Source organism: Apium graveolens, chromosome 7 (genome assembly GCF_009905375.1).
Source record: "Apium graveolens cultivar Ventura chromosome 7, ASM990537v1, whole genome shotgun sequence".
Taxonomy (NCBI): domain Eukaryota; kingdom Viridiplantae; phylum Streptophyta; class Magnoliopsida; order Apiales; family Apiaceae; genus Apium; species Apium graveolens.
The window spans coordinates 37,703,359-37,716,784 of record NC_133653.1 but is presented as its reverse complement, the minus strand read 5'-3'; the positions used below and the strand labels follow the sequence as shown (position 1 = coordinate 37,716,784).

The window sequence follows — 13,426 nt, the reverse complement described above, 5'->3', positions numbered from 1 at the left end:
GTCCAGGCTTGGAATGCCTTGATGTATTTAATGTTGAAGCCCTTGCATTTGAGAATCTAACCATTGATAGTGATTCTGATGAGGAAGATGAAGTTGTGGCACAACAAGTGACAAATGAAGAGACCTCTGAACAAAATCATGGGAATGAAAGCTCTCTTCAAACACCAGAATTTGATGGCACAAACTCAGAGGAGAAGAAGAGAATAGAAATGACAGTCATGGTAATACTGAAGAAAATGATGAAGGCACTAGTCAACAGACACACACTAGAAAGTGGGATAGGAGTAATACAGTAAAAGCTATTATTGGTGATCCCTCAGCTTGTGTGAGAACTAGAAGTGCAACTGCTAATGAATGCCTACATGCATGTTTTCTATCTCAAGTAGAGCCCAAGAAAACTGAAGAAGCCCTATTGGATCCTGATTTGATATGTGCTATGCAGGAGGAGCTGAATCAGTTTGAGAGAAACAAAGTTTGGAAATTAGTCCCTGCACCAAAGAACAGAAGCATAATTGGAACTAAGTGGGTGTACAGGAACAAAATGGATGAAAATGGAATTGTTACTAGAAACAAAGCAAGGCTGGTTGCTAAAGGCTACTCACAAGAAGAGGGAATTGACTATGATGAGACTTTTGCTCCTGTTACAAGACTAGAAGCAATAAGAATTTTTCTGGCATTTGCTGCACACTCAAATTTCAAGGTGTATCAAATGGATGTCAAGAGTGCTTTTCTTAATGGTGAACTAGAAAAAGAAGTTTATGTGCAAGAGCCACCTGACTTTGAAGATCCAGAATTTCCTAACTTTGTTTACAAATTACTCAAGGCTCTATATGGATTGAAACAGGCACCTAGAGCCTGGTATGACACACTGTCAGAATTCCTACTCAAACATGGTTTTATCAGATGTACTATTGATAAGACTCTCTTCTACAAGAAGCATGGTGAAGATATGATCCTAGTTCAAATCTATGTGGATGATATCATCTTTGGATCTACAAATGAAAAGCTTTATCAAAGATTCTCTAGGCTAATGCAGAGTGAGTATGAAATGAGCATGATGGGAGAATTGAGTTACTTCCTTGGCCTTCAAGTTAGTCAAAGAAGTGATGGTATTTTCATCAGCCAAACCAAATATGTGAATGACTTATTGAAGAAATTTGGTATGGTGGATAGCTCGCCTGCATCTACACCAATGTCTACTGCAACCAAGTTGGATGAAGATAAGAAAGGCAAGAGTGTGGATATTTCAAGCTACAGAGGGATAATTGGATCATTGCTTTATTTGACTGCTAGTAGACCAGACATCATGTTTGCTACTTGTCTATGTGCCAGATTTCAAGCCAATCCAAAGGAATCACATTTGATGGCTGTAAAAAGGATTTTCAGATACTTAAAGGGAACTCCAAACTTGGGATTATGGTAACCTAAGGGAACTGGTTTTGAAGCTGTTGGATTCACAGATGCAGATTTTGCTGGATGCAGGGTTGATAGGAAAAGTACTAGTGGAAGCTGTTAATTTCTTGGTCAAAGACTTGTATCCTGGTATAGTAAGAAACAACAATCTGTGTCAACTTCCACAGCTGAAGCTGAATATATAGCTGCTGGAAGTTGTTGCGCTCAGGTGCTTTGGATTAGAAATCAGCTAATGGACTATGGTCTAGTGTTACACAAAATTCCTATTATGTGTGACAATACTAGTGTCATATCTATAGTAGCTAATCCAGTTAATCATTCTAGAACAAAGCACATTAATGTTAGGTACCATTTTATCAGGGAACATGCTGTAAATGGTACCATTGAGCTCATTTTTGTTCCAACAGAGAAACAATTAGCTGACATTTTTACTAAACCTTTGGATGAAGCAACCTTCACTAGACTTGTGAGTGAAATTGGAATGCAAATTCTTCATCCTAAGGCAAGAACTCAGCTAATGTGTTGCAGCAGATTAATTTCTAATAAATCAACCTAGTTTGATTTAATTGGAAATTAACTGAAATATGAATTATAAATATTTCAGAATCTCTGTATATTTATTTTTCTTAAAACAACTCAAAAATTAACTTAGAATATTTCAAATTCTAAGTAAACTGCTTAGTTGTTAATTTACATCTTAAATGTGTAAAATTAACACAAGGCAGAATAACAGTACTCAAAGGTATAGAGAACTGAGTTCTCGACAAGTCAAAATGACTTATCGACAAGTCATTTTAGAGTTCTCGGGTGAGTCCTCGATAAGTCTATTTACAGACTTCTCGAATGACTTCTCGATAAGCTTTATTATGACTTATCGATAAGACCATGCAGAGTTCTCTAATAGTGTTAATTCACAGAGTTCTCGACAAGGATATTTTGAGACTTATCAATAACTCAAAACTAAAATAATTTAATTCAATGAATTATTTTAGAAAAATACTTTTGGAAAATTTATTCTGATTTTAGGTTGATTCAATTCAAATAAATTAGAATTATTTCAGTCCTTTTTGGACAAACTGGGCATTTAGCAGAGCTCTCGATAAATCATTTCTTAGTTCTCGAAAAGAATTAATAAAATCACTTATCGAATGTACCTTTTTCAAATTCAAAATTACTTCTCGATAAGTTTAATATCAAACGTTTATTTGACTTCTCGATAAGTATTTTACTTTTTCTATAAATACCCAGACTTTTCGATTAATTTGAACTTGGAATTTTTCAAAATTTTTAAGTAAACTGAATATTTATTACTTCATATCTTCAGTATATGAACTTAATAAATAACAGATCAAAAGAAGCAAAAAATATGAAAAACTGAACAAATTTAATTCATAAATTCTGTTCATAAAAATACTTTTGACTTACTTTGTCTCTAATTTCTCTGACTTATTGACACATTTACATGCTCATATGATTTCTTGTTTACATGAAAATAAGTTAGTCCAATGTTAGTAGACTAGTACATTATCTGTGTTGTTTTGAGTATGCAGATAATGGTAAATTTATTTGACTGATTGCTGATAGGATGAATTACTTTTTGTGTAGGGAGTACGTGCTTATTTGCATGGGGAATAGTCACTCTTTAAAGTAAAGTAATATTCTTGAGTACTTGCATGGGGAATAGTAACTAGTCTTTTCTAGCTGTTAAGTATGCTTATGTGATTATTACTCTTATTATCCGGGCAACTCAAGAGTCTCTTGGTTTCTATCGTTACTCCCTTTATAAATTAAATCGCCTCACTCTTTATCACTTATCACTTCTCATATTCTCAACAAACATCTACTTTCAACCTCACCTCCTGTTCATCTCTCTCTCTCTCTCACTCAAATGGATGCCCCAGTCTTTTATAGACTTGTTCATGGAATTTACCAACCGATCCATCATTTGGATGATGACCTAGTTTATTTTGATCCTATCGGACTTCGTGTCCGTCTCAAGGGGGTTGTTTACAGCCCCTTTGATATTCCACTTGAGGTCTTTTATGAACTCTCGTGGAATGATCAACTCAGCATTCTTTTCTTTGAAGAGGAAGTCTCTCTGGAGATGGAGAGACGTGCAAGGGTAGCTGAGCAGCAATGCCTTGCTGCTTTGGAGTTGCAGGAGAGGATCATCTCTCTTGCACACTCCATGTCCAGAGCTTACCAGAGCAAGGCAAGGAGGTTGGAGGCCGAGAAGAAGGAGTCTAAAGTAGAGTAGTTAGGATTAGGATTTATTTGATGTATCTGAATCTTAATGTACTCTATGTTTAATATTAATGAAATTATCTTCTTCTTTATCAATTTGTTTTTGTTGCTTGATTGTTTATGTCATGGTTGTCTTGTGTTTACAAATTAATTGATTATTAGTTTTCCTGTCATAATGCTTGCAACAGTATGTCTCAATGGTTATGCCTAATCAAAACAGATAAATATCTTCAATGCATTACAGGTTCAACACAATCCACTCAGACAATAACAGGAGACTCAAAGTTTTAATCAACATGTATTTGTGTTAAAATGCAGCTAAAACATCTCTAAACCAAGCTGCAGTAATCCCAAATGCAGCAACACAAACACAAACTCAAACACAATCCCACTCAGGTGACTCTCAAAAGCCACCTGTTTTACAAAAGGACAGCAATTTCATGATGTTCTTCAGATTGATCTGTTGTTTGAGAAAAGAATCCACCAAACATGAAAATTTATCAGTTTACTGAATATTTCATGAGTATTCTTTATGCACCTTCATGTGCAAAACAGTCTTCACAGACTGAAAGGTTTGAGTGTAGTACTCCTGAGGGGGAGCTATCTAAATCCTCTCCAATTTAATTGGAGGTTCCTCAAGAAGGAACAACTCCCCTCATTACTCTAGCAGAAGCTGTCTTAGCAGTCAAAGCTAGAAGAACAATTGCATATGACAATGTCATAAGAAGGGCAATCTTAGCACATTCAAGTGCCAGTGTGTTGCAAGACACAGAAGGGTTTGAGGCTAGTGCACATGGCAGTAACCCAGTCAAATCTCCTCCAATTCAATTGGAGGTTCCCACTATAAGTGGAGGACAACACATTGTCATAACCACAGAGCAATCTGTGAGTCAAACTGTGACCCCAGTCATAGATGCTTATGCACTCATTTTTCTGGTGAAATGAATATGATTAGCCCTATATGGTCTTCCTTTAATCACATGATCACATATTAACTCTTCTCAGCCACCTCTTATTTCTGTAGGTCAAACAATATTTGAGCCTTTCATGTGAGGATAAGAGAAAAGATTGAGTGACAAAATAAAGAATAAGAGAGGCAGGATCCTTCCTGGAAAAAGGAGAGGTAGATGAGTGTATGGATTTAGTAATCCTTGTGAGGGAACTCTGACTCTCAAAAGTCATGAGACTAGTGCAGTGAGCATCGGTGAGACTACCTATTCAAAAGAATAGAGAGCTTAGGACTCTTATCACTAACAGACTTTTTCTGCAGATCTAAGTGAAACTTCTATTCTTTTTGATAAACTGATCACCATGAACCTCAATGAAGCTTAAAGCTGCAGACAGTGTTCCCAATGGACAATGACAGCAGCTTGAACAATGTGCATTTAGCTGGATCTTTCTTCCTGGAGATAATGTCAAAAAGGGGGAGAATATATATCTAAATGCCAAAACAGCTAATGGATGTTGAATAAATCTAAATGCAACTCAATAAAAGAAGACCTGATGGGAAGATTGGTTTTGGTTTCTGCATTTAGTTAAAGTTTTGACATCATCAATCAGAACTTGTGCATAATTTCATAATGAACAAGTTGGGGGAGATTGTAATATATAATAGATGATGTCAAAGATTACTGATGCTGGCAATGTTATTAGCAATCAGTTATATAATAGATGATGTCAAAGATTACTGAAGCTAACAATGTCATTAATCTTCAATGATCTGATGTCAAAGATTACTGAAGCTAACAATGTCATTAATCTTCAATGATCTAATGTCAAAGATTACTGGAGCTAACAATGTCATTAATCTTCAATGATCTGATGTCAAAGATTATTGGAGCTAACAATGTCATTAATCTTCAATGATCTAATGTCAAAGATTACTGGAGCTAACAATGTCATTAACATGATGATGTCAAAGATTACTGATGCTGACAATGTCATTAGCAATCAGTTAAGCTTGGGGCCAACCCTAAGATTAGTTGTATTGTAACCTTAATCTATAATTTATACTTGTAACACTTAATGTCTGTAAAATGTAAATGGAGCAGACTGGAGCATTTTTTCCTAAACGGTGTCAAGCCTAAGAATTCTATTTGGAAGAAGATCAAGAAGATCATGCCTCAGAAGAATTATGAAGAAGCTTGGAGTTGAATAATTCTGTTTGGTGAAAAATATTCTAAGTTAAGATCTCTACAAGTCACAGAATTAGTGTTATAGAGAAGTTATTCGAGAACTCAGAAAGACCTATCGAGAACTCAGGAATTGCCTATCGAGAACTCAGGAATTGTCTATCGAGAACTCGGGAAATGCTATTGGAGATATCGATAAGTCAGATACCCATTCGAGAACTCAGAGATATCGACAAGTATACATTCATTAGAGAACTCTGAGTTATCGATAAGCCAAAGTCCATTAGAGAACTTTGAGTTATCGATAAACCAAAATTCACTAGAGAACTCAGAGTTATCGATAAGTCAAGTCAACAATGAAGTTTCAGAGATATCGACAAGCCAACATGCCTATCGAAATATCGAGTTCTCTACAGCTTAATTAGAGATCTCGAAGTGAAGAAATTTCTCTAAGTACAGAATTGCAGAACAGTTCAATATCCAAGGTTGCAAATCAACAAACAATTCACACAGCTGGATTGACAAGTCTACAAAAAGCAGCTTGAGAGATGTGCAAGATCAATGGCAAATATTAACTGACAGATGAGATTAAAGTAAACACGGGATGCTAAAGATATGCTAAGCCAGAAATGGAAGATTTGCTTTTCTATAAATAGAAATGACAAGTGACAGTTTAGAAAAGCTAACAGCATATTTATTATCCTCTGTGTAAACCAGCAGTTAACTGAGTTATAAAGTTAACACTGGTCCTCTAGTCAGTTGTAACAATCTAGATAGAAAATCTTGTATTTCTCTCAAGAAAGGAGCTAAGTTCTAAAACAAGAACTTAGAGATTTTGTAGCAAAACACTGCTTGATTTTTAATATTAAATTAAGTGAGTTTTGAAGATCTTTGTTTTACATATTTGCATTGTTTAACATCTATTCTAATAAATCATTGATAACAACCAACTCCTAAAGGCAAAATCGATCAAAAGGTAAACATTTAAGCCAAAACACATTCACCCCCCTCTGTATTGTATTCATACCTAACACTATTCGATACAAGCTTCTATATACCATTCGTTTCACCCAAATCCGATATACGGATTAAAAGTTACAGCAAAACGGTCAAATAATACAGAAACAATCATTTTATACAGCAATCAGGTCACATATCACATAGCACGTAAGATATTCAATCCAAATAATTTTTCAAAGAAGATTCAGGGTCAAAATGATTTTCCAAGTATTTAATACGAATTTTTGAACATTTTTCGTAATTAAAATTGGACTCCGAATCATTTTATAATTAAATAATAGGGTTCGAACACCCAAATTTGACATTAAAATAATTTTATAATAATTATCGAGCCTTAAAAATAATTTAAATTAATATTTTAAAGCTCGAAACTATTTTTCAGAATTTTTAAATCAGTAATAAATAATTAAATCCAATTATTAAATTAATTAAAATTATTTAATAATTAATTAAATTAATCAATCAATTAATATTAAATTAATCTATTAATTAAAATAATTAAAAACTAATTAAAATTAATTAATAAAATAAATCAGATTTATTTTTGAATAAGTAAATAATTAAAACATTTTTTCTGAATTTAAAATAATTAAATAAACAATTTTCTGATTTTTAAAATAATAAAAATATCATTTTTAAAATTAAAGTAAACAGAAATCCAATTTCTGTTAGTTTTTAAAACCACACTACTAGTTTTGAAATTTTTGGAAACGAGGGGGCGCAAACGGTAATTTTACCGTCTTCCCCCTCCGTTCCGCCGCCACCGCCGGCCAGTCGCCATTAACGATGACTGGAGCTTTTCCCGCCAACTCAATAACAGTCCAGAAACACTCAGGATTAAGGGGAAATGATCTTGACGTTCCCAGGAGTCTTTCTATAGTAACAAATCACGCAAACAATCGCTAAATCGGCCGGAAAACTCGACGGAAATTTCCGTCGCCGCCGAACTTCAACTTTCTGATCTGCTAAACTACGAGTCCTTAAATCAACTAAAACTCATGGTTTGATTCCTGGGAACATCCTCAATATAGTGGTGGTAACTGATTTTACCCAAAATCAATCAAAATGAAAACCCCAATTCGAATTAAGAACATTCAAACAATTATAAATCCTAATTCACAATCCGAGAATCAAACTCAAATTTAACCATGTTATTGAACTCAATTTATGACATATAATATACCAAATTGACCAGGAAGAAAAGATCTACACGATTATACCATCAAATCATATCAAAAACATCAAGAACAAAAATTCATAATTTAATCCATAATTAATTCGAATTTAAATAATTAAATCAGAAAAATACCTTGATTTCTGGGCCAAAAACAAATGGTTGATTCAGAAAGAGGATTTCGAGAGCTTCGTTTTGATATATAGCACGCCCGAATCGGAGTTCGATAACGCCTTCGTTTGTGCGATTGATTTTCAAGAATCCGGTGTTTTAATAAAGTTTTCTCTGGTTTTCAGGGTTTGTACTGTCTGATTATGATTTTGCACGTAAAAATAAAATAAGAAAGGGCTATTTATATTTACAGAATATTAGTACGTTCTGGATCGTGTTGGATCGATAAATAAGTTTGTTTTGGATAAACATTATCCTTTTTGGATAAACACTATCATGTTTTGGATAAGTACTATCCTGTTTTGGATAAGCACTATCCTATTTCGGATAATTATCAAACCGGGCTTTTATAAAATGATTTGTACGAAGATAATGTTATCGAAAAGGGTTAGTGTATCGAAAATATCGCGCCGGACCGCGCACATGTCAAACCGTAACCCGGATCGAAAAAGTCAAAACATGAAAAATGTCAGGAATTACTAGATTAGGTTAGGAAGGATTTTTCGGAAGAGTTTCGGGTTGTAAAAATGGAAAAACGGTTGAGGTCGGACGATTCCCGGCTTTAGAAAATGATTTTGTAATTATTTAGAAAATAATTAATAAATTCATAAATCAATATAAAATCATATAACACTCTAAAAATTACCAGAAAGATATCTTAATTATCTATATTTTATTCTGTACATAATAAAATTAACATACTTATACTTTACCACATATAGACATCCACATGACTACACCAATTATCAAATAATTCACCAAAAATCACATAAATTCACATAAAAATTATTTATTGATAAAGATAATTACATGTCATGTCCCAGATATTACAAAATACGTATCTTTCAGATATGAGTTTCGTTAATATTTTGGACAAAAATTACTGTCAATAAATATTTAATGCATTTATCCCCTAAATAATAAGTATTTTGGTTTTTTACCCAATTTCTAATTGATACGTCGATCAATTCTATATCCCAATTATTACAGGTTACAACCAAGATACCAAGGAAAAAAGGCCCTTTATCTCACAATTTGAAAGTAAATGGTCCAAAATATCAGGTATCATGAAAATGACCCTTACTATCACTTCAAAACGTCAAAAAATTATGCGTTTATCCAAAAATTGAATTTTCAGCCAATTGCTTAATGGGCCAGTCAATTGGGCCTAGGTAAACGCATTTTTGCAATGCGTTAGTGACTTAACGTATTAAAAGTTTGCATTTTCTTTCTCGAATTTAGAAACCAATCACATCAGTCTAGCTGCTAAACGCAAAAAAAAGTTGTGTTTTTTAATTTGAAAATAAAATGCAAATTTTTTTTTGCATTTCTGAGTGATAATAAGGGCCATATTTCAACGTCTGTAAGATTTCAGACCTTTTCTTCACAAATTATGATACTAAGGTTCATTACCCGATACCGATACTAAGCGGGGTAATTAAACCACCCTTAATTTTTTTACCAATGCACATGTTAATGCATGAAATGGCAATATTAGAATTATGGTCTCTTTCAGAAAATAAATACATAATTTCGACCAAAAAATGGAAAATATAGTTAAATAGTTCAAAAGAAAAATTATATGAAAAATGAAAAATTATGTTAAAAAAATCATATTTTCGAAATTTTGCTTAATATAACGGAAAATATTAAACTGCTACGCCTCCCTTGCTCCCGGCCGCTGATTACAAGTTACAACCATGCTTGCACATGTGAATTTTGTGACAGGAATTAACGAGTACAATCGACCTTCCGTTCGAAATAAAAAAATCAAAGTATTTCGAAAATTATAAATGACACTTCTAGGAAGATTAACCTCATACAACTTTATTCTTAGGAATCGCCATTCTTTATTTGTTAGAACTTTGAATTGTTCTACACTGCCTAATCATCATCATCAGCCGTCCTTTTCAGGCTCTGTTAGTCCAGGTCAGCAATCTTAACTATCTTCTTTCTATATGTAAAATAGATATGCACTTCACATGTTTGTGAAATTGACTGTTAGAGAGTTAATAATAATTTACATTGTGTCTGATTTTATCAAGTCTTTCTCTGCATGCATACAACATGTCTGAGAACCAGGTCGCGCTTCTAAATTTTTTCACAAAAATATTTGTAATGCACTTCTAAAATTTGCAGAATAATTTATGCAGAACATAATGCGGAACAATTACTCTTGCGTGTCTCACATTAAAATGCATTCTTGATGTTAATTTAGTGGTACTGGTTTACATTCAAGTGAGAAATTGTATTCGAGATGCTGTTCTGAATTTATATTTTACGGGATTATCTTTTCTTTTTCTTTGCATTGTATATACTTTATATGTATAATTTATCATAATTATTTAGTATTTTGAGAAGAAATTTGCTACTAAAGAAGATCGTAGTGATGGTGAAAATGGTTTATTTTTAGCACTCAGCGAAATTTTGTTAAATTGATAAAGTAGAGGAAGGATAAATAAGGTAGAGGACTGATATGGGGGGGGGCACCTAGCTACTTTTGTTAAATTGATACGATAGAGGATTTTTGTAAGGAAACTGAACAAGTAAATTTTGATTATGCTGTAAAGACAGGTAAACAGTCCAGCTTCCCGCATGTAGATCATATTAAAGAGTACTATTGCAGTTCTCTAAATTGGCTTCTCAGTTGCACTATCTTGATACAGTATTAGAGGATGATGCTGGCAGGGATCATGAAGTTTATAAAAAATGCCATAATGGGGGCGGGACTTTTCACAAGTCAGCTTACATTGATCCAACAGCACATGTAGAGCTTGGTGCATTTATCCATCCAAGATCTCACGTATCTGCAAATGTTCATATTGGATCTGGAGCTATTATTGGACCTGAAGTCTCAATTGGACAATCGACAACAATAGGGTATAATTGGTCGATATATTTGAATTGCTGTCTTTGCTATAGTACTTTTTCTGTTGCATCATATTGGAATTAATCTTGACGTCTGTTGAATAGAAATTTGTTTCATTGCTTGGACTTCCATTGTTTTAGAATATATTGCCTTTATTTACATTATAGTGATAAAAAGGCATCTAATCTGCAACAAAAAAGCATCACACAATTCTTATTTCCAGTTCAAAATCTCAGTAGGCATATACCATGCCATACCCTCCTGCAAATCCCCTCAGAGTCACCCACACTTGACTTTTTGGCAAGACCTAAAATGTAAAATATAGCTTCAATTCATCTTTTGATTGTCAAAAATATGAATTTGTTCCCTTTATGTGTCATTTTCTTCCACATGCACATGATCTGAATATATATGGACCGATGATGTTTCTGTATATTTAGTGACTCAATTATGTTATTGATGCAATTCTTAGGTATAATGTCGCACTTACAAATTGCACAGTTGGTGATTCATGTGTTATCCACAATGGAGTCTGCATTGGTCAAGATGGTATGGACATGAGTATTTAAGATTTTGTTTATATTATTAAGAAACAACCTAAGCATTACATAAATAGTATTTGTCAAACTTATGCCATTATTTCATAATTAGGCCAGTCTGTGAATTATTTCATAATTAGGCCAGTCTGTGACAAGCTTTTAATTGAAAGCAAGGCCTCAACTAATTTCATTCTCAACTCTTTAACCGTACATGTTAATCGATATTCTCTGACAGGATTTGGGTTTTATGTGGACGAAGATGGGAACATGGTGAAAAAGCCTCAGGTTAATAAAATTTGAATCAGTTGTGCAGTTCCGTTCTTGATGTTAATTTGGTCACACTATGGTTCTTTCACCTCATCCCTTGTAGGCTTTTACTATATTTGTGAAATAAAATTATTTTGTACTTAAATTTCCTTCTTTTCTAAATGTGTCTCAAATTTACATTTGGTGAACAGACACTGTTCTGTTATTTTAATATATTTTAATGTTTTTGGCTTCATCTTTTAAGACGTTGAAAGTGAGGATTGGGAACCATGTTGAAATAGGTGCCAATTCATGCATTGACAGGGGCAGGTGAGCGTCTATTGCCTTTAAAATTTTCCATATGATTCTCATTAGTGCTGACCCCCTAAATTGTTATTATTCTGGCAACACAGTTGGAGAGATACTGCAGTGGGGGATTATTCAAAAATTGATAATTTAGTTCAGGTATGAACATATGCACACGTTTCGTGCGTTGCTGACAATGTGCATTCCTGGATTCAGATCTATCTTTGGGTGAATTTGTTTTGTAGATAGGCCACAATGTAGTAATCGGGAAGAATTGCATGCTATGCGGACAAGTTGGGATAGCGGGTTCTGTAACGTATGTTATCCTTAATTTTACTTCATCTATTATTTCAACCAAGAACATTCTGTCAGTTCTACTTTTGACTTCCGCCCCGGAATTGCTGTGCTTATACAAGTTTTGAATATGATATGATTAAAAATCTTATAGTGTGGGAGACTATGTAACTTTTGGTGGAAGGGTGGCTGTGCGTGATCATGTCTCGATTGTATCCAAGGTATTTATATTCTGTTGCTGATTAGTTTTTAATCATTTACTGATAGATTTCCCCTCCAAATCAGCATGCTGATTTTTGTTGGCTGCAGAGCAGTTGTGCAGCGATAATTATTATATAATAATAGCTAAATCTCCATTTACTGACATGATGAAAAAATCTTGATTTACAGGTTCGACTAGCTGCTAATAGTTGTGTTACGAAGGATATCAGTGTTCCTGGGGATTATGGTGGCTTCCCTGCAGTAAGTGCATCTATTCCAAGTTAGACTAAACCACAGCAGTTGCAGGTTCTAGGTGTCAATAATATGAACTGATAAATCTCTAAAATACTGCAGGTTCCGATACATGAATGGCGAAGACATTTGGCCGGTCATCGACGCAATTCCAAGTAGATAGTATAGTTTGTTATTCTAGAGGTGATGTCAGGACTTCTTTCTTCACAGCTGGAAGATTGTTTGTTGTATTATAGGTCATTTTGAGACATCATTCTTTTAAAAAAGATTGTTCGTTATTCAAGTAGTGGATACCTGAACTGAAAATTCAGTTTTGCTGGTATCTTCATCTTCTAAGGAAGGGTTATTGTGGGACGATGACAAGTAAATCCTTAACTAATGATGTTAGGCATGGTGTACCTGTAGTCATGTACAGCGTCAAAGAAGCCCACTTAATATGTGATCTTCCTTTGTGGTTACATTATGACAGACAGATAGTCTTTGGATCAATTTCTCATGCTTTTAAAAATGAAATATACATCACTTTATCACCGAATTCAAGCCTTTTTATAAATTATACCCAAAT

The 13,426-nt window shown here is 33.9% G+C and overlaps 1 protein-coding gene across 1 annotated transcript; it reads left to right on the top strand.

Moving 5' to 3' along the window:
• Positions 1–9,782: 9,782 nt before the first annotated feature.
• Positions 9,783–13,409, top strand: LOC141672033 (putative UDP-3-O-acylglucosamine N-acyltransferase 2, mitochondrial). The gene is made up of 10 exons (XM_074478516.1): positions 9,783–10,083; positions 10,821–11,034; positions 11,496–11,572; positions 11,798–11,847; positions 12,074–12,138; positions 12,222–12,273; positions 12,360–12,430; positions 12,563–12,629; positions 12,799–12,870; positions 12,964–13,409. The coding sequence occupies exons 1-10, from the start codon at positions 9,948–9,950 to the stop codon at positions 13,018–13,020; spliced, it is 861 nt and encodes a 286-aa protein (XP_074334617.1). The 5' UTR covers positions 9,783–9,947; the 3' UTR covers positions 13,021–13,409.
• The last annotated feature ends 17 nt before the right edge of the window (positions 13,410–13,426 follow it).

Excerpts from the sequence above, each read along its gene's own strand:
- LOC141672033 (XM_074478516.1), top strand. The coding sequence starts at position 9,948 with ATGACACTTCTAGGAAGATTAACCTCATACAACTTTATTCTTAGGAAT. Across the intron at positions 12,274-12,359 it reads AAATTGATAATTTAGTTCAG|ATAGGCCACAATGTAGTAAT; the intron begins GTATGAACATAT and ends TTTGTTTTGTAG. Across the intron at positions 12,630-12,798 it reads ATGTCTCGATTGTATCCAAG|GTTCGACTAGCTGCTAATAG; the intron begins GTATTTATATTC and ends CTTGATTTACAG.